This window comes from Notothenia rossii (assembly GCF_949606895.1).
Source record: "Notothenia rossii genome assembly, chromosome: 2".
NCBI classification, from domain to species: domain Eukaryota; kingdom Metazoa; phylum Chordata; class Actinopteri; order Perciformes; family Nototheniidae; genus Notothenia; species Notothenia rossii.
The window spans coordinates 66,732,880-66,755,029 of NC_136904.1; the positions used below are offsets into that span (position 1 = coordinate 66,732,880).

The 22,150-nt window shown below is 44.8% G+C and overlaps 1 protein-coding gene and 1 long non-coding RNA gene across 3 annotated transcripts; one reads left to right on the forward strand and one right to left on the reverse strand.

Moving 5' to 3' along the window:
* Positions 1-3,593: 3,593 nt before the first annotated feature.
* Positions 3,594-5,624, forward strand: LOC307030508. The gene is made up of 3 exons (XR_013805674.1): positions 3,594-3,970; positions 4,820-4,882; positions 4,984-5,624. It is a non-coding gene; the product is annotated as an uncharacterized lncRNA (long non-coding RNA).
* Positions 5,625-16,556: 10,932 nt separating this feature from the next.
* Positions 16,557-20,402, reverse strand: LOC307030525 (C-X-C chemokine receptor type 2-like). 2 transcript variants are annotated; one of them, XM_079667014.1, is made up of 2 exons: positions 20,281-20,402; positions 16,557-18,344 (listed from the first exon to the last, which is right to left on the reverse strand). In XM_079667014.1, exons 1-2 carry the CDS (start codon positions 20,285-20,287, stop codon positions 17,296-17,298), a joined length of 1,056 nt encoding a protein of 351 aa, XP_079523140.1. In that variant the 5' UTR covers positions 20,288-20,402; the 3' UTR covers positions 16,557-17,295. The 2 variants fall into 2 exon arrangements, with proteins under 2 accessions (XP_079523140.1, XP_079523139.1); XM_079667013.1 differs by having other exon boundaries at positions 16,557-18,371; positions 20,281-20,382.
* Between the last annotated feature and the right edge of the window lie 1,748 nt (positions 20,403-22,150).

The window sequence follows — 22,150 nt, forward strand, 5'->3', positions numbered from 1 at the left end:
GCTTCTACAGTTGCACTACGTTTTGACAATAGTTAAATATTATTTTGAAAATAAGATATATTTCAATGTTGATGAACTTCATACTTTTCATTCATAATCAGATTGTCTTTGTAGCTCACTGTTGAAATAAAAAAAAAACATTACAATTACAAAATAATTATATCTACAGCCCCTAAACACACAAACACACCGCTTTCATAAATAACACACTTGTTCTGCAAAAATATGTTTTATGTTTCCTGTAATTTTTGTTAGGAAAAGACATGCCTGAAAGACACAACATTTTCTCCTTCTCTGAGGGTCAACAAGAACATCCAAGAGGAACTTTAAAAGCTGATGTTATGCGATTTTAAGACCAGTACACTAAGAAACTACTTTTATTGTAAAAACAGTCAGCTGATCGAATGCACCTATTTCCACATCTACATTCCATCAGCTAATTATTTCTATTTGCCTCACTTTATGAGCTTCACATCACTTGCGCCTTGTACCGCAGAGTTTGCAACATCACAAATAAATGGGGCCAATCTTCAGTCAGATGTGAATGTGTAATCTAACATTTTCAGCAAGAATAATGGACAAAAGGATTGCAAATACAAATACAATTTATTGAAATGTGAACCAAAACTTAATCAAACATGTTTTAAATAAAGAGCACATATGGACAGAAGGTGTAAAACTATTAAAGTAAACACATTTAGTCAAATAAAGTGACAGACTAGGCCTGTGCAGTTGGTATCAGCTTTGCCCAGCATGGGCTCCTCCATCAGGCCTGGACCTCCTCACAGAGGAAAGACCCTCAGTCCTCTCCAAACCAACAGGACGTCCATCACACGGAGGTTTCTCCCTGAAGTCTCTGCAGCTTTCTGGACACCACGCTGTCTCAATCCGTCCACACTGAATATGAGAGGGGGAAAATGAAAATAACAAATGCTTTAGACAATAAGAAACATAAAGTTGACTGTTGAGTTGCTCAATTTTTTTTAGATTGTCAATACTATTACTGTGTAACTAATATATCAGGTTAAGAGGCACATTCAAATAAAGATTGGTCTTTAAATACATGTTGTCTTTTGAATTGTTTGTCTAAAGTCAAGGATCTAGAACTGGTACTTAGTTTTAATGATACAGTCTGGTTATTATGCTGTTTGGAGGAGGCCTCACAGGTAAGAGCACTAACTAGCTACCATCACATGTACCTTAGCTTGACTTAAATGTATTAAACGTATAATTAAGTGATATCAAAATATAAATAACTAATGTCATGCAAACATATTAATATTTGCTTGATTCCAGTGTTGAATTTAGAACAATTGCATACAAATGTTAAGGGATTTTAAGATTCTGAAGTATTATGCTAAAAACTCAATAACTTAGATTATTATTTATAGTTTTGCTGAATAGTTTCATGTCCACTTACCTTAGAAACGTAAAATGCCACAGTAGTGTGCAGATTGGGAGCATGTTAGCTTAGCTTGGTAGCTTCAGCTAGCTCTGGAACTTTCAGCTCGGTGGCAGCCATAAGCTGTGTCCAAATTCAGAGGCTGGGTCCTCCTGGGTTATGGCTAGAAAGGATCCGTCTAATGTAAATATGACGTCACGTTCTCGTTCTAACTCTCGTTGTAATCGGAGCGGCTCGGTTGTAATCGGAGCGGCTAAGAAGCGCAGTCATCGTTCTAACTCTCGTTGTAATCGGAGCGGCTCGGTTGTAATCGGAGCGGCTCGGAAGCGCAGTCACGTGGCTGAATGTTAACGTTTGGGATGGCGAGAAACTAAACTATATTAAGTATGTAAATACTTGTTAGCGGTCTTGCTGTTGAAAGAAGAATGACAACACTGTAGATCAGCAACACAATGGTTTATTTTGTATTCACAGGCAAGTCAACGTTGTTGCAGTAAAACTCCCAAGATAGCTCCTGGTGCAATAAAATGTATGTTGCATGTTACTGCTGTAGATGTGTTTACCTCTTTTATATCCCGTTGGGTAGTTTAATCTGCAGCAATGCATCATATTCTATAATATCATCATATATGTGTAGCTTTGTCTCTGTCGTATCTTTCAAAAGTAAAGTGAAACAGCTGTTTTCAGCTTTGTGATGATGCATTTTCCAGCTGATCCAAGAGGCTTTTTAAACACCTTACTTGGCTTAGGAGGGAGGGGAATTTTCTCAACACATAAAGGAACACTTTATCCTTCAGTTTATCACAAACATTACATCAACACATTTGGAGATCCTAATTTGAATCCAGTCTGTAATTTGATATTAAGGTTTTAATAATGAAATGAGGTCATGAATCGAGTTCAAGGTTAAGATCATCTTTATTATCCTATGTACAAAAATGAACATACAACATTAATATAACAGTAACGAATAAAACAAAATAACATTATGCAACTCTGATCTTCTTGCTGATACTTTTCAAAGTTACTTTTACATTTGCTCTACTTCTCCCTCTACTGTTTGCTCTGCTTTCAACTTCTCTTTCAACTCTGCTCTTTACTCTGCTTTCCCTGTTTCCTCTGTTCTCCTCTCATCTTCTCCTCAGACTATGCTCCTTTTGCTGTATCCTCTCCTCTCCTGTTCTCCTCTCCTCATACTCTCCTCCTTTTGCTGTCTCCTCTCCTCTGTTCTCCTCATCTCCTCTCCTCCTCAGACTCTCCTCCTTTTGCAGTTAGATATTTAGACTGTAATGACAGCTTATGATATACTTTTTATAACTACATCAATCACATGCAATGGATTAAAAACGTTGTTTTACTTACCACCTCTTTACAGCTCCATTCATCTCCAAGCTTCCAACATTCACCTGGCGGTGGTGCCTTGGATGAAAACAACTTTTGATATGATACAATACAACAACAATAGTTAACACCTATCCACAGCAATAAGCACAATGAGAAGACTAATGGTCTCTTTTATACCAATTTCTATTGGAGTGAAATTAACTGTGCCATGTCATATAGGATTGGAATGGATGATTGGCTGTGTTTTGTGAATATAGAGGAGATGGCAAAAGTAAATATACTTTGTTCTTACCTAAAGCATCTATCCTCCTCTTCGTACCCCTGCCTGCTCCTCCCGCATTAGACTCTGGGGACTTAGCTCTTAAAATCTTGTTCAAGCTGTCCACTCTGTAGTTGGATCTCATGACCTCAGCTTTATGACCCACCCGGCCTGAAAAAGGGTGTCTACGATGGCTGGTACTGAGAGGTGTTATGGTCCTCTTCTGCCTTTTGTGTTTGGGGGGCGTGAAAGTGAGAGGAAGACTACTGTCATGTGGGGTGTGTTGCTTTACGTCCTCCAAAAGATCATTTAGTCTTGATATCACTGTACACATGAACGTCTCATCCTGTAGGTGGTATGTGTGCTCAGTAATTTCGCGCAATAAGGTCCCACACTGCTGTCGTTTCCTATCTCTTGAGGACTTTGAGTGGTTACCACTGCTCTGATTACAACGAGAGTTAGAACTGAGGTTACCTACTGTAACCCCAGCTTCTATGAGTAAATGGCGCAGCCCTCTAAGGCTATCGCTATTGGGTAATCCTCCTGCGCCCCCGCGCAGCACTGAAACACTTGTAGTCAGTAGTCGAGTTGAGGGGGGATGGGGGGGGATGGCATCCCCCTTAGGTATTAAAATGGTCAAAACCATCCCCCTTATGAAACGGCCATCCCCCCTTCCCATCCCCTGTTATTTGATCAATTAATGTGGAAATATTGCCAATGTTTAATTTTCAACATTCTACATTTTATATGTGCACGTCACGTGCCCCTCGTCCACATTATTTTAGCCGCTAAAATACTGTTGACGAGGGGCTCGTGCACATATCACGATCACGAAATTGATGTCAAGTCAGTCAGCGTCAACGATAGCAGCGCAGCCTGTGCAAGCATCATGGCCAGTAAGCGACAAGGACAGCTTGACCTGAGGGACTACTTCGGCTTTAAGAGGACAAAAAGTACCACTGAAGGTAAGTCAAGAATACTTTTGATATGTCACCAAATGTGTAATCTCTGGACAGAGGCGATAACAACAGAGTTATAGTTTGGGAGTTTACGTTTTTTTTCTTGTTAACTAGCCTAACGCCAGGCAGCTAGTACTAGCTGCTATAGTAACCAACGTCAGGTTAGACCTTTCTTATATTCACAAAGTTAATGTCAGATTTGATTTCTTTTTCACATGGAATATCTCGCAGGGTTTCCCACAGCTCTTTACTGCTTAGGCGACCGCATAAGTAACACACTTAACTAGCCTAGACATGTTCAGTCGGGGGAAAAAATTAAATGTAATTTAGGATGAGGCAGAGCAAGCTAGTGTACAAGCAGAGACGACAGGGGCAGAAGAACACAGAGAAGAACAGGTGTCGTTGACGGTTCCTGAAACAGCCGGTGAAGTTCAATTAAGGATGGTAGATAGTCCAAGTTTGGGATTCTTCAGTATGAAAACTGGTTCCGAAAGAACCCATTTGAATTAAGGTTCCTGGAGGATCTTTAGGCTGATTTTGTGTATCAATTTGATGATCATGTATCCACTAGTGATTTAAGCACTTTGTTTGATAAGCTTTCCATTCATTTTAGTGAGATCATATAATATAAATTAAGTGTGAAAATTGCACCTTTAGTCACTGTGAGCGACCAAAATGTATTACTTAAAAAGCTTTAAATGTGATGCATGCCTCCGAATCGTGTGATAGCGGCTTCTGGTGGTTGAATGTCATCGCTCTTATTTTATATGAAAAAAAAACACAACTTGACAGTAGGCCTACTTCACTGTCTGCTCATTCTTACAAAACCATAATGCCGTTGTTTTCTTCATATAGAGGATAATCATGGCGAGGAAGCAGGAAGGAGAGCAGAGGAGACTAGAGCTGGAGAAGGAACAGGTTTGATATTTCTAAATAGACACTTTTCTTTTTCGAAGAGGGGGAAATGTAGCTAATCCTACCAAGGGGGGGTTTTAACAGATTTTATGTTTTTGTGGTAGAAAAAAGAAGAGAGGAGGAGGCAGAAGCAGGGCGAGATAGTGTCGATGATTCTGACCAAAATAACCAGGGAGATAATGAGCAAGATATCCCTGAATGCTGGACATCTACCAAGTTCAGGGAGAGAAAAAAAGTATTATCCATGGCTAATATGTCAAAGCAAAAAACTTGGCTGCCTAACCTGCCAGAAAATGAAAGTGGTTGGGCCAAGTACAGGTGGGAGCAGCCAGTTGCATATTGCTCAGGAGTGGTCCAACGTTAAGGTTACAGCCTATGGTACAAACCGAGCAGCACAGCTGCAGTCTCTTCGTAAGAAAATACACAAGCATAAAATGTCAGACTATCACCAAGCAGCTGAGAAAACCATGGAAAAAGCAAAAGAAAAGACATTGGAAACATTGACTTCTGAAATGCAAAGGGATCACTTCTTAACTACTGATAGGGTATTTCGTACAGTTTACAAGATTGTGAAATCTGGAAGGCCTTTCACAGATCTACCGTCCGATATTGATCTGCAAGTCTTGAATGGACTAGACATGGGAAGAACTTTACATTCAGACTATTCCTGTGCAACAATCAGCCAACACATAGCAAATGAAATGCGAAAGAGAGTAGTTGGAAAGGTCCTTCAAAGTGGAACAAAACTTTCTGTTATGATAGATGAAGCTACAACTGACAGTAGAAAAATCAGTATTGATCATTTATATTAGAGCGAGCTTAGGGATGAGTGAAGAGCCCCTAACATTCTTCTTGGATCTAGTTGAGCTTTCTGCTACCAATGCAGGTGAAATCTATCAAGCTCTAATGAAAAATCTGTCACATCATGGCTTCTCTGAAGCTATTCTGAGTGAACGCTTTGTTTGCTTTGCATCAGATGGAGCTTCTGTAATGCTTTGAGGTAAAGCAGGTGTTGCAACCAAAATCGTAGAAAAGTTTCCAAACGTGATGGTGTGGCACTGCATGAACCACCGTCTTGAGCTGAGTGTTGGAGATGCTGTTGAAGAAACTGTAGGGATGAATGACTTCCAGTTTTTCTTTGACAAAGTGTACAGTCTCTATCATGCATCGGCCAAAAACCGCCGTGAGCTCACTGAATGTTGTGAGGAACTTGCTTTACAGTGTCTGAACATAGGGAGAATTCTCAGCACTAGATGGGTGGCATCCAGTTACAGGACCATTAAAGCTGTATGGCAGCAGTACCCTGCAATCCACAAGCACTTTTCCAATGCCTCAGTTGATCCTAAAAGAAGTTCAACAGAGAAATGCATGTTCAGTGGTTTAATAGATCGCCTTTCTAATGTCACCTTTGTGCACAATCTTGGAATCATGTATGATGCTTTAGAAGAGTTGTCTGAATTCTCTCTCTCTCTTCAAGACAGAAACATGACGCTCCCCAAGGCTGTAGCAATACTCAGTCGGCAGGTCCGTATGTTGAAGTCCATGGCAGAGCAGCCTGGACCAGCGGCAGAAGTGGCTCAGACTGCAATCGGTTTGAAGCTATTCAAAGGGGTGCCACTAACAAATAATTTAAGACACAGCAGAGAAATAAACCACCAACATTTTTTTCATTTTTTTCATTTTCTTCAATTGAGACAAGAATGGGATCACTGCCTGGAAAACAGAGAAGCAAAGAAGAGTACCAGAGCTTTCTTGACAATGTCAAAGTGCTGCAGCCATCAAACTGGCCAGATGTGTGTGGTGTTCGTTATGCCGAAAAGGAAATACAGGAACTCTGCTCCTTTTTCAAGCTTGATGATGGCAGACAAATTCAGAGAGGAATGAGGGAATATGTTGATATGGTGAAACTCAAAACTGTTGATGAAATGACACCACAAGCACCAGAAGAGCTAAAACCCCTCCTTCAAGCAGTGAACACACTGGTCATCTCCACAGCTGAGTGTGAGCGTGGGTTCAGTCAGATGAACATTTTAACCACAACTAGAAGCACGCTAGAGGTAAAAAGTATGTCAGCCTTGCTTTTCATCAAGTGTGTTGGCCCTCCACTACAAATGTTCAAACCAGAAGTTTATGTCAAGTCTTGGCTTCAAAGTCATAGCTTGGCTAATGATCTGAGAGCAAGAGCCCGGAAAGTTGTCATTAAAAAACATGATTATGAAACTCTTTGGAAGATCCTATGAGATACTACAGTATAGGGGAGAATTGGGTTGGTAGCCATTGAATAAAACTGTTTATTTCTATTTGTATATCATAATATATGTTATATATATATATGTATTATTTTCAGAATATATGTATTATTTTCAGATTTTGTAAATAGTATATTTGTTTAATCCATGTTCTTGCACTTGAATTAAAATGGACTTGACTAGAGAGGATTCATGTTCAATGTTTTGTGAGGTTTTGTTTCAACATTTAATGGATGAATTCCCAGTAGATTTATAGGTATTGTGAGTGTGAAGTTGAAGTTGAAGTTGCACTTGCACCCAGTGGGAAAATGTGTCCTCTGCATTTACCCTAACTATGTAGGAGCAGTGGTAGCCATGGGACCAACTCTAATTCTGAGGTGCCTTGGTCAAGATCAATGACAGGAGTATCTGACACATAATATATCCATAGCATGCAAGTTGTTTTACAGTAATAGAATATAATAATTATCTTTGTGCTTAAACACTAATCAAAAGGGTACAACGTTGGTCTCCCACCAAATGCGCTGTCATCAGATCAAATTAAGGGCCCTTAAGGCAGTCAGCACCAAACATATATCCAGTCTACTCAACTACCCTGAATTGCAGGTTAGTTTTTGTTTTTAATCTCCGGGGGGGGGGGGGGGGGCATGCAGATCCACCATCCCCCCTGGTTTTTTTTTACAACTTGACCACTGCTTGTAGTCCACGCCCACCCGCAAGGTGGGCACCACCCTCGGGCCTCCTTCCGGTATAAATAGGAAGGTGGCCCGGCAATCTGCTCCCATACAACATAACTTTTCTTCAGCTATTCGTAGAGCCAGTGGGGCCCCGCACTTAGAGGGCTGCGCCATTTACTCATAGAAGCTGGGGTTACAGTAGGTAACCTCAGTTCTATTTCGTATATGGCTTCGCCCTCTAAGGCTATCGCTATTGGGTTAAGGGCGAAGCATGATGTAGTCTGCGCCCCACTGGGTCCGCCCGGCACTAGAAGCACAGACATACCTGCTCAATAACACCCCCCTGCCTTATGTGCCATGCGTAATGGCTCATCACCGTACCTGGAACATAGCAAAACATGCCTATCTTCCCGACGGGGTGAAGGCTGGGAACAATACATACCGGCCGCTGTGATAAAGTAGAGACGAAAGTCCCACCTCGTCCTGCGATCGTAGTGGGGGAACAGCAGCTCTCTGCGTGCAGACAGGCAGGAGAGCGCACAGCTGGATCCCTGACGTCACTCACTCTGACCAGGCACTCCGTACAAAGTGTGTTAGAGGAAAAAGGAACATCCCGCCTATAAGGAGGGGAAATGGGCCGCTCTCCGCGTGCCAAAAGGCAGGAGAGAGGCGTACAGCTGGCTCCCTGACGTCACTCACCCTGACAGGACACCCAGTACAGGGTGTGTCAGAGAGGAATGGGAGACATCCCTCAAATAAAAATGAATAAATGAACAGGGGGAAGACCAAGATGCAGCCGTGCAAATATCTTCCACTGACATTCCTCCGTGCAAAGCCGTGGAGGAGGAAATTCCTCTGGTGGAGTGCGCCTTGATGTTCTCCGGGGGCTCCACCCCAGAGGAGACATATGCCTGTGACACAGCCTCACACAGCCAGTGTGACAGCCGTTGTGCAGACAGAGGTTGCCCGATCGAGCTCTCTCTATAGTGCACGAACAGGCGCTGAGAACGGCGCCAGGCCGCCGTGCGCGCTACATAGCAGGACAGCGCACGCACCGGACAGAGGAGATTTAGAAAAATAGCGGGGGTAAAAACCGCGCAAGACACTGTTCCTGGGATGACAGGAGTGTTTCTTGTATCCCATGGAACTGCTGGGGGGAGAGGCTTCTCTGCGAAGTGCCGTAATGGTCTTCATGGTGACGAGCCAGGCCATCGCCGCAACTGCCCGTGAGGCAAAAGGGCTGCGAGGGAGTTTCCACACGCTGCCTTTCACTCCGTCTCTCCTCATGAGGCGCGTACACGCCCAGGGGATGAGAGGTGTGTGCATGCTGTCCACACGAGGTGTTATAACGGTGCTCGTGGTTATTATGACCGTGTGTAGGAGGCATATCTGGGACAGAGGAATGCCGCGAGTTCTGCAGTTTATAAACCAATAAGTTAAAACAGCAGGCTTCTGCAGCGAATGAACCACCTCTGGAGTGTCCCCCTGTTGGAAGAGACTCAGGGGGATCATCACGTGACCAGCTGACGCCAACGCCGAGCAGCTGCGTCACGGAGAGGGCTGTGTGGGTTGTGACACGCCGGAGGAGAGCTGTCAGTTCTTCCCCTCGCTGCCGCGAGAGTCGCGCTCTCATGCTGGCTGAGTTTAACTCCACTCCCAGATAAACAATTGTCTGAGAGGGAAGAGGACAGCTCTTCTTCCAATTTATTATGAAACCCAGGCTTTGACAGATGCGATACGAGATGTACCGTCTGTAAAGCGACTTCCTCCCTGGGGCGAGCCAGCAAATAGCAGGTCGTCCAGAGGAAAACCACACTCTCATCCCTCCTCTGTGTAGTGGCTCCAGCCTTCTCTACACAAATGCGAGGAGCCAGGAAATATCCGAACGGCAGACGATTGTCTGGTCTGATATTCCCTGAATGGAAAACGCAGGAATTTCCTGTGTTTCGGGATGATGGGTACGTGGAAGTATGCATTTTTCAGGTGGAAGTGAACCAGTCGTCCTGGTGAAAACATTCCAGCACCTGTTTGATCGTCAGCATGTGGAATACTGACAGATCGAGGATGTCTCATTCCCCCAGTCTTTTTCGGGATTAGAAAAATAACGGGAGTGAAAACCCCTGATTTTCCTCCCTTTGAGGAACCCTGGAAATATCCTCTTTCAACAGGAGTTCCAGCAGCTCGGATTGGAGCGCAAGACATAGCTTCTGGGAGGACAGGAGTGTTTCCTGTATCCCATTGAACTGTGGGGGTGGGGGAGAGGCGAACTGCAGGACGTATCCTCTGCTGATCAGCCTGCTCATCCATCTGTCCATCAGACACACGCGCTGCCACTCTGAGAAACACTCTAAGCGGGCGCACATGCTCGAGATGTTCTGTGGTCGTCATGGCAACGAGCCACGCCAGGGAGTCTCCACACGCTGCGTTTCACTCCGGCTCTCATCATGAGGCGTGTACACGCTCAGGGGATGAATGGAGGTGTGTGCAGTGCTGTCCACAGGAGGCGTATCTCGGACAGAGGAATGCCGCGAGCTCTGCAGGTTATTAACCGAGGTTAAAACCGGCAGGCTTCTGCAGCGAGCCCTGCTGTCTACTTAATCAACAGATTAGTGGCAGCCGGCTTAATTAGCGAGCTCTGCAGGTTATTAACCGATAGGTTAAAACCAGCAGGCTTCTTGCAGCGAGACCTGGCGCCGTGGCAGTGCGGGCGCTGCCGCTGGGGGCACTCAGCCTGGAATACTGCTCATTCCCCCGTTCTGGCTTCTCTGTGATGCCATTGCCCTCGCCGCCACTGTGAGGCGAAAGGGCTGCGAGGAAGCCTCCACACGCTGCGTTTCACTCCGACTCTCATCATGAGGCGCGTACACGCTCAGGGGATGGATGGAGGTGTGTGCAGTGCTGCCCACATGAGGCGTTATAACGGCGCTCATGGGTTTATTAAGGCCGTGTGTACGAGGCGTATTTCGGACAGAGGAATGCCGCGAGCTCTGCAGGTTATTAACCGAGGTTAAAACGGGCCGGCTTCTGCAGCGAACCCTGGCGCCGTGGCGCTGCGGGCGCTTCCGCTGGGGGCACTCAGCCTGGAACACTGCTCATTCCCCCGTTCTGGCTTCTCTGTGATGTGCTGTAATGGTCGTCATGGTGACGAGCCACGCCATTGCCCTCGCCGCCGCTGCCCGTGAGGCGAAAGGGCTGCGAGGAAACCTCCAGACGCTGCGTTTCACTCCGGCTGTCATCATGAGGTGTGTACAGGCTCAGGGGATGAGTGGAGGTGTGTGCAGTGCTGTCCCCATGAGGCGTTATACCGGCGCTCATGGGTTATTAACCCTATGTAGGAGGCGTATCTCGGACAGGGGAATGCCGCGAGCTCTGCAGGTTTATTAACCGCTAGGTTAAAACCAGCAGGCTTCTGCAGGGAGCCCTGCTGTCTAATCAACAGATTAGTGGCAGCCGGCTTAATTACCGGCTCCGCTTCCTCGGAGGCTCTCGCGGAGCAGACCAGGAGCGGGGGAGCTTCACTCCCCTTTGACTCGCCGCCGGGAGACCCTGTCTCTGGGGTGGCGGGGGAGCGGAGACGTGGGACGGAGCCCCTGCAGCCGCCGGGGCGGTTGCTGTGGGCGTCTCTCCGCTTGCGGCCTCCTGTGGCCGGCGTGGACGCCGCGACTGCTGCGGGCGTTGGTGCCGCTGTGGCAGCTCAGCCGACTGGAGCCAGCTGTACATGCTGGCGAATGCCGTCCACCTGTTCCGCGGCCGTCTTCATGAACTGGGGTCCGAACAGCCCGTCCGGGCTGATTGGAGTGTCCAGTAGCACTTTTCTGGCCGTCTCCGTAACAGACGCCGCCGCGCTGTGGTGACGGAGAGGGGGAAAGCATGTTCTGCCGCCAAGCTGGCACCCTGCTCCGACTCTGTCTCCCCTGCCCGGGGGAGAGGAGGGAGGGGAGAACCGAACGGTGAACCGTGGAGGGAGGCGGGGCATTGCCCTCGCCGCCGCTGCCCGTGAGGCGAAAGGGCTGCGAGGAAACCTCCACACGCTGCGTTTTACTCCGGCTGTCATCATGAGGCGTGTACACGCTCAGGGGATGAGTGGAGGTGTGTGCAGTGCTGTCCACATGAGGCGTTATACCGGCGCTCATGGGTTATGACCGTGTGTAGGAGGCGTATCTCGGACAGAGGAATGCCGCGAGCTCTGCAGGTTTATTAACCGATAGGTTAAAACCAGCAGGCTTCTGCAGGGAGCCCTGCTGCCTACTTAATCAACAGATTAGTGGCAGCCGGCTTAATTACCGGCTCCGCTTCCTCGGAGGCTCTCGCGGAGCCGACCAGGAGCGGGGGAGCCTCACTCCCATTTGACTCGCCGCCGGGAGACCCTGTCTCTGGGGTGTCGGGGGAGCGGAGACGTGGGACGGAGCCCCTGCAGCCGCCGGGGCGGTTGCTGTGGGCGTCTCTCCGCTTGCGGCCTCCTGTGGACATCGCGGCTGCTGCGGGCGTTGGTGCCGCTGTGGCAGCTCAGCCGACTGGAGGCAGCTGTACATGCTGGCGAATGCCGTCCACCTGTTCCGTGGCCGTCTTCATGAACTGGGGTCCGAACAGCCCGTCCGGGCTGATTGGAGCGTCCAGTAGCACTTTTCTGGCCGTCTCCATAACAGACGCCGCCGCGCTGTGGTGACGGAGAGGGGGAAAGCATGTTCGGCCGCCAAGCTGGCACCCTGCTCCGACTCTGTCTCCCCCGTCCGGGGGAGAGGAGGGAGGGGAGAACCGAACGGTGAACCGTGGAGGGAGGCGGGGCAGGAGTTGCTTCGGACTCCTGCCCGGCACTCTGCCCCAGGGACACGAGGCCCCGTCCGCGGGCTCGTAAGCCTGGACGGGCCAATCGTCCTCCTCGGCCACAGCAGCAAGAGTGTCCGCTCTCCGCTTCCTGTCGCCCGAGGGGAGACGAGCGCAGTGCATGCTACCTGCTGGTTTAGAGCCGCGTACGCGTGCTCTGACCCCCGGCAGGATTTGCATACTGAGGGGCAACCACGGACGCAGTTGTTGCTCATGATGATTCTCAATTGCTGTGCTTCAGTAACTGTGCTGGTTTGCTGAAAAAAAGAGGGAGCAGATTGCCGGGCCACCTTCCTATTTATACCGGAAGGAGGCCCGAGGGTGGGGCCCACCTTGCGGGTGGGCGTGGACTATAAGTGTTTCAGTGCTGCGCGGGGGCGCAGGGGGATTACCCAATAGCGATAGCCTTAGAGGGCGAAGCCATATACGAAATAGAACGACGCCTCTTCTCGATCTTCCCGCGATTTTCCCGCGTCCCGCCCACCCCGACCCTTTTCGATTACAGCCGAGCCGCTCCGATTACAACGAGAGTTAGAACGAGAACGTGACGTCATATTTACATTAGACGGATCCTTTCTAGCCATAACCGTCCTCCTGAGGACCCAGCCTCTGAATTGGGACCTCGCGGACTGCGAAATGAGACGGTCTACGGAGCATGTCCTTGTACGTCACCGGCAGTTACCCCTACATTTTGCCGCCCCCGTCACCTAGCAACCAGCTGCAGTCACAAGTGCCGGTAATAATATCTGACACTAGGCAACATATTTTCAAACTGTTTTCAAACTGTTTTCAAAACTGTTCCATATGGAGTCAGATCTAGCTGTACTTATTTTGGTGTTATGTTTAAATTATTTTCCCGAGGTCGCAACAGGCCCCCGTGAAGAGGGCTTCATTCTCCCCGCGCATCTGGATAAATTGCGCAATCTGCTCCTTGCTCCCTATCAAAACAAAATTGTTGCAGTAAGATTTGTATAACAAAAGCAGTTAAATAAATAAATTAGCTTTATAATGAATCCCAACAATATGAAAACCAAACAGGGTCTAGAAATATTTTACTTCATATTATTTTATGTATGTAATATAAAGAAAACATCTCCAATTGCCCGTATATTTAAATACACAAATTAAATAGGTTTACTTTTCTTTCATGTCGTTTACTATTTGGGTGAGTACATTTAAAAACGAATCCAGCTGAAACCGTTGTAGCCGTTGATGGGACGTTACAAACCTTATTTTTTTTTAAAAACTCATTCGTCACCGTCACCCGTTGCATCCTGGGATATGGTAGACCGCGGAGTGTACATCAGATATATCTAAATCTGGGGAAAGAAGGCTGCATTTGCGGGCCGCATTCGGAGGAGTCCTGTCTTTTTTTTAAATTGGGACAGCCTTCGTTCGGCGGAAGTGACGTATGCGGGCTCCGAATGCATCCTCAGGAGGATGCGGCCGCTGAATTAGGACACAGCTACTGACTGTATATATAAATGGACGTAGTGTCCGTGATGTCACCCATAGGATTCTGCAGAGTTGCCGAGAAGCCCTTAGTAGGCGGAGTCAGTCACTAACGGCTCGACAGTGACGTCAGAGTTCAACTCCCGCCTTCTCCAGCCTGCTCCAAATAAGGGCAAAGAGGCGGAGCCGAGGCGGGACCTGCTGCCTCCGAACTGGAAGTAAACAGAGCTAGCTCAGGCTAAGAAGCTAAGCTAACATGAAATACATGCATACCAAGTTACTGCTAAAAGTGTAGTTCCCCTATATAAACAAAGTACCGATACATAGCAGAACAATTGTGGCGATGTTCAGCTTAATAAGCCTTGTTCAACATAATTTATTTAGCTAATACTACAGCAGGCGAACCAAGTCTGCGTTTCACTGCATTCCTTGATCTCCAGTTATAACGACAGACTCCATCGCCCGGAACTAACGGAGCCGCAGTGGGCTAGCTCCAGGACGCCGGCTGGAGCTAGCCCCCTGCGGCTCCGTTAGCTCCGGCGGCCGCCACTGTGATAATTGGGTCCCCTATTAACATTTGCTCCCGTTTAGCATTATGGGCGTCATAGCCAGACTATAAAAGTCTTACCCAAGGCTGAATCATAAACTAAAATGTATATGTATGTATAAAGGGTTAGTTACGTCCTTAGCTGGCTAATAAGTCACAAGCTAAGCTACCAAACACCTGCGAACGGGATTAACATGTATAATATTATCATTTTAGACTTCTTGGAAGTTTTGTTAGTACATTCAAGCGCACAGCACTACATCTTAATTGTCTGGTATTTGTAACAATATTCCCTAAAAGGCACAATCACCACGAACACGGCTAAAGCTAAAGGGTCAAGTACAGTACTATGACTAACTAACGTTGTAGCCTCTATGGTTGTAGCCTAGCAGAGTGGACAAGTTGCTGTTAGCTGACAGTGAGGCATGTACATGTCCATCAAAGTGACCACGCCCTAATTTATGCAAAAAACTTTAAGACCTAATATAAATAAAAGGGTCGTGTTAGAAAACAATTCACTCACAGATTCATAATCATGAAGCTGGAATCTAACTATATCGAGAATAATATTTATTGCATCCATGGGTAGAAACATGTTTTTTTCTGCTGTAAAGTTGGGCATTTTAACAATGGGGGTCTATGGAAATTGCTCCTTTCTGCAGTCAGTCCCTAGCGGCCCATGTATGAACTGCAGTGTGTTGCACTTCCGTATTGGCGTCCCGGCTGTTCCCCAGAGTTTCCCGCTTGGTGGCAGCAGGTCCCGCCTCGGCTCCGCCTCTTTGCCCTAATTTGGAGCAGGCTGGAGAAGGCGGGAGTTGAACTCTGACGTCACAGTCGAGCCGTTAGTGGCCGACTCCGCCTACTAATGGCTTCTCGGCGACTCTGCAGAATCCTATGGGTGACGTCACGGACCCTACATCCATTTATATATACAGTTTATGAGTTTTACACATCGTCTTATTTGACTTTCTCAGGACTTAAAACAGTTTTTTGGGGGCAGACCCCCACAAAGAAAAATATATATTTACACACGTAAGGTCATCATCTTAACAGTTGTTTATGCTCATCGAGTCATCCGTGAGCAGAGCATCAAGTTGGCATGCCTATAACAGCTGAATGCGGCGATTACCATGTTGTTCAGCAAAAAGCCTCGCAAACTTATTAAGATCTAAAGCTTTAGTGTGTTTTGATCTGTCATTGTAGACCGTAAATACCTCATTCCTTCCGTCTACTTGGGTCCGAATGCGCCGTCCCGTTCAAATGAAATCGCCGCTAATCACATTTCCTCGCTCGCGCTAGGGCCGGGGGAGGGGTTACAAGGCGTGCGTCTTGTGCTGCATTCACTTGCACTCGAACATTAGGGATTTTCTCTCAGCAATGTCCGATGAGCCACAACTTTTATTTCAAAACAAAGCTGCCAACTGGGGTCGCAGCTGGGGTGGCAAGGCTATATTTATTTTTTAATAATTGCCTGTAATATAACATAGAATATGTTTATTAATATCAATATCTTTCATAGAAAAATAGAAGAACATTTGAAATTATTTCTAGGCAAAATTTAGTTTCCTTAATTAAATGTGTAACAAATGCATTAGCCAAAGCTAGGCTACTGCAAAAATATTGTTCTGCTTTTAAAATAGCAGTGGTGCCTGTCAGCAGAACTTCCCTGGGATCATTTCGTAACCAATCAGTGCTTTTTAAAGATTATTTTTTCCCAATATAGAGCTGCAAATCTTGCTTCTCTGACTTAAAATGATTGCTTCAGTGTTGCTTTAGCATTCACCACAACTTCTACTTTTTCCGAACTAGCAGCTTTGGCTATGGCTATAAATATATATTTTTTAAACACATTACTCGTCTTATCAGTTTTGGGACATATAAGGTGACTCAAAAGAGTTATATAATATTCAGAAACAGAGAGCAGTGTGTATGTTTGAAATACTTTTATGATGATTGCAACTTTGCAAAGATTACAAATTGTGTGGTATCTCAATAAAAACCTGCTGTCTTCAGCTTACTAAACCAAAGAAATTACAAAAAACGTAAATAACTCTACATTGCCATGAACATGTGTATGGATTTATATATAGACTGTAGTACTGTACAGTATGGTTTAAGGTTTCTGATGCAATGGATGCAATACACTTTTAGCTGGAATCATGGATTGAGATATCACATTTATATGTTATTTAAAAAAAAAGTATCTTAACTCAATGTCCAATTCTACCTTTTTCCAGAGATATCAGCTGCTAAAGGTGTTCATATGTGGATCATTTGTCTTTATGTTGAGACATTGCATTAGTTACAAAATTGAAACTTGACAGAATGTCCTCACAACTAGACATGTCTGAGGAAAGGGATTTTCTTTATGTCTACAGCTTTACAAAATTTCCCTCAAAGATGTCTCATTTAAATATGTATAAAAAGAAGTAAAACAGAAAAAATATTTTAAAAAATAGGGTAAAAGTCCATGCAAGAAAGAATATAACAAAGCATGACAAAATATGCGTTTTAATATATATCTCTTTTTTTTGAGTGATTGAGTTTCAAAAGTCCACCAATGTTGAGTTTTAATAAAAAATAGAGAGGTATCAAAACTAGTTATTTGTTGTCCAGCAGTGACAAGATTATTTCCTGTAAATAGTTCGAAGTGTCTCTTTGGGTTTATCACATAAATGTGGAGGTGAGTTCTGAAGACACTGAAGACCTGCTGCTTCTGGTCACAGACGTTCTTTCCAGGATGTGCATCTTCCTCAAGATCTGCATCAAGCTCTTCCTGAACTTCTCCCCCACAAAGGCATAGAGCACTGGGTTGACACAGCTGTGGAGCAGCCCCAGACTCTGGGTGGCGAACATGGCCTGGTCCACAGCCATCCTCGCCGAGCACTGGTACAGCGCTATCTTGGCCCTGGAGAGGGTGCCTGCCATCACTGCGATGTGGTACGGCATCCAACAGAGAAGGAAAACAACCACCACAGACACGATCACTCTCATGGCTCGCTGCCGCTGAAACCCTCCACGGATGTGAAGGAGGCGCTTGATGGTTACTCCATAGCAGGGCAGCATGATGGCCAAGGGGATCAAAAAACCCAACGTGTGGCGAAGAATTCTAGTGGCCAGACGCCATTCGTTGGCACTAGTGGGATCATACTTTTCAGAGCATTCCATCCGACTGGAGTTAAGAGATTTGAAGGAGGAATTAAAAAGCCCCGGCAGAGACAGAAGAGCTCCAACAGCCCAGACGGCAGCACACACTCCCCAGCTGACCAGCTGCCGGTTCGCCCTGCGGGCCTCCATGGCTCGCACGATCACCATGTAGCGGTCCACGCTAATGCAAGTCAGGAAGAGGATGCTGGCGTAGAAGCTCAGCTCTTGGGCGATGGTGACGACTTTGCACATGGCGTCTCCGAACACCCATCCCTGCGTGACGGAAGTAGCCCAGAACGGGAGGGTGAAGGCCAGCAGGAGGTCAGCGACAGCCAGGTGGAGGAGGTAGATGTCAGAGGGGGGCAGCGACTGCTTGCTCAGGCCGATCACCAGCCCCACCACCAGGTTTCCAGGAATGGCCAACAGGAAGATGAGGATGTAAAACACGCTGACGACAACCATGGCTGCATTTGGGATGGAGTCGGCTTTGCAGGGCTGCGTGTCGGGGTTAAAGGTGAACTCCGAGTCGTTGTATGTGAAGTTGAGTTCATCGTAAATGGCGCCGAAGTCTAGAACAAAGGGAGATGTGATTGGATCTGAGGATAGCAATCAGGATAAGATTTTAGTTATGTAAAACTACTACTATAAATCTGTTAAAGGTGCAATGTGTAGTTTTACATTTCACCTGTACTATAGGGTCCATAAATCAAAAATGACTCATCATTTCATTAAAAAAAAGACTAACAGACTGCAGGGCAAGAATATGGACAATTACACTGAAGTGCTTAAATTCTGTATATATCTCTCATAATACATTGACATATTTGACTCTATAACCAGGGTTCGAGTTATAAACTAAGCTCTATGGGGGTCTTTAAAACTAAAGACCCCCATTTTGCACACACACACACACACACACACACACACACACACACACACACACACACACACACACACACACACACACACACACACACGGAGAGTCTGCAGCGGTACTGCCAAACTCCTGACCCGTCTTGTAACACGGAGCACGGTTCCTACACCATCAGGGCCGGTTCTAACCAATTTGCTGCCCGAGGCGAGATTTTAGCTGGCAATTTGTTTACATAAATTGCATTTATCTCTCTTGCTCGCTCACACACCAATTTTGGCTGTGAGCTGCGGACGCCTGATAAACCAACACCCCCCACTTTCACAGCGCCCATCGTACAGGGCAAATGAAAAGTGTAACCGGGGTGAAAAGGGTGTTACATTTACTTAATTATGAATGTTGTTACATCAAGGCTGAAAATTAGGATGAGCGCAAACAGTCAAAAATGTTTTTTCCCTCCCAGAGCTGCCAGCGCAGCGCCCCCCCCCCCCCCCCAGATCTGGCGCCCCATTAAAATAATGGTTCTTGGTAATATATTATATTATAACTCGAACCCTGCATGTCTATAACCCACTGGTTTCCAAACGTTTTCACTGAGGGCAACATACAGAGACATAGGAAGGGCTGGGCCACTCAGTAGAGGTGAGGTATATTGCCTCATAAGTTAAGTGAGCAAAATCAATCAAATGTGGGTAAATCATGCTTGATACTTGAATATGCATTAATAAAGAAAACAGCCTATCACAGCTCTCCATAGGGTTTCATTTATTTTGCTTCAAAAAGTGTTAGCAGCTCATTCCTTAAAACAGAAATATAAAGGGTATATTTCTGGTTTGTTATGCAATTAAGTTATTGGGCTTCTTTTGATCAACTTGTTAGAAAGTGTTTTCAAATGAAATGTCTTACACATTACACCTTTAACATAAACACGATAACATGAATGTATTATTGAACAGATCTGACAGGCTGCATGCAGTAGGCTGAACACACAAAGTCACTGTGAGACAGCAGAGCACAAAGCCAGCGGTGGAAGAAGTACTTTGAGAAATACCACAGTGTACAACTACACTGATAGATGGGAAAGTCCTGTGTTTAAATTCCTACTTAAGTAAATGAACTAAAGTAGCATCATTAACATATAAATTACCAGAAGTTAAAGTACTCATTATGCAGAGTAGTATTATTTTATTGGATTATTACAATTTATGCATTTAATAATACAGCCACTATGGGTGAAGCTTTTTTTCATGACTTCATATTGGCAGCTTTATCTATACAAATAAAGTATAATGTATGAATTAATTTGATTTCAATGTAACTAATGAGTAGTACAAAGCTGTAAACACTAAAATACTCAAGTAAAGAACACATACCTACATTTTTCACTGAAGTACAGTATTTGAGTAAATGTATTTAGTTACATTTCAACATTGGCAAAGACGATATTAATGTTTAAACATTATTTTGTTACAGTGTTGTTAACATATCCTGTAACTAGCATGAAACAATATAACTATGTTATAATTATTCTAAAGTTTTGAAAGGAATGATAAATCAGTCATTTCTTTAAATCTTTTCAGAATTTCAATCAGGATAATAAATTGTAAATTTTTATTTTAAGGATGACTACTCACCACCCATTGTGGAGTGTTCTGTGTAGAGGCTCTGAGTATGTCATAAAGGCACCGGGAACACACACTTTAGCCAGCTTCTTCTCTACACCCCTCCCATCACACACTCTCACACACTTATCTTCCTGTTCACACACACACCCACACCCACCACCCACCCACACACACACACACACACACACACACACACACACACACACACACACACACACACACTTATCTTCCTGTTCACACACACACACACCCACACCCACACCCACCACCCACCCACACACACACACACACACACACACACACACACACACACACACACACACACACACACACACACACACACACACACACACACACACACACACACACACACACACACACACACACACACACACACACACACACACACACACACACACACACACACACACACACACTCTTACCTAAATATTTCAAAAGGGAAGATATCATTTCACAGGACGAAGATCACACATTTAAAAATGTAAGTTGAAGTTTATGTTTAAGGTTTTATATTCTGTAGATTTAGCCCACTCCAAAGGCATTTTATATATTAAAATATTATTTGGTTAAATGAATAAATGTTGTCAAGGCCTAGCTATTGTTTTGTTAGGTGTTTTGCAGTTAAATCTCACAATTTTCAATAATCATAGTTTGGTTATTCCTCCACCACGATACTTCCCCGTAAACAATCCGGAGCTCAGTCATCCGATTCATGTCAGTCATGAGATGTGCTGTCACTGTGTGTGCCAAATCACAAGAGAAACCATACGTTCATGACAGCTTCATGAATTCATTATAAACACTGGCTGTATATATAAAAGATATACAGTATTTTAAAAAGGTATCTTGTTTATTCAAATTGTGCTAGGTTCCCTGCTTTTCCACACCCTGTTTAATCAGTCCAGGTAAACAGGGCTTTATTCTTGTCTAGATTGTAAATAAATGTATTCAAAAAGACACATAGATAAATACTTGCATACATATTGTAAAAAAGAAGTTAGTTGTTAGTTAAGATAAAATTACCTTTACTGTATTGATCCCAATATGGGAATTTCTTTTGTAACATGTAAACAAAGCATTGTACTTGAGTATAAAATAAAGAAAATAGAAAATAATTTTAACAGTAAAAATATACATATGGACAGTTAATATTTTCATGTAAGTTTACTTTTTGTAAAATGTTATTATTTTTCTCCATCCGTCATATTCTTAACTCATATTTTTCACAAGTCTTATTCTTGTATTGTTCCCTGCCTCGGAGTTGAATGCAGCAACATTTCAATATACCTACTGAAATGTATGTAACGGACAAATTATTAAAACTCTTGGAAGAAAACTCGTAACAGGTTAAATACTTTTCCTCTGCCTATTATCACTAAGTGAAATATGAAAAATACCACATGATGCATCTCTGAGTGACCCTGCTGAGAGGAAGTTCCCCGGCTCATGACATGCATCTGTCGACACATGAGGCAAGCATCACATTTCCTGCCACCACTTCTCATATGTTTCAACTTCCAGTGTCACAAGTACTGCAATTTAGTCATAATTGGAATAAACATGTTGAGAACGTATGGGCAGGACAAATGATTGGGTTTCCAAACAATAACACTGTTTCTAGTAACTTCTACTAGATAGAAAGTTCCCTACTTCCCTATCCCATGTGATGGTGACACAGCAGCACACAAGCTAATGCATATCTCAACAACTCAATACATGTGGTTCAAATGTTCTTTAGTTTGATGTAGTTTAAGTGTGGAGAGATTAGTTTTGGTGTGAGGTATAGGCATACAATTACCTAGATACCCTAAGTTGTTTCATGAAATGTTTGTCCATCTTATCTTAACGTACAATAAAT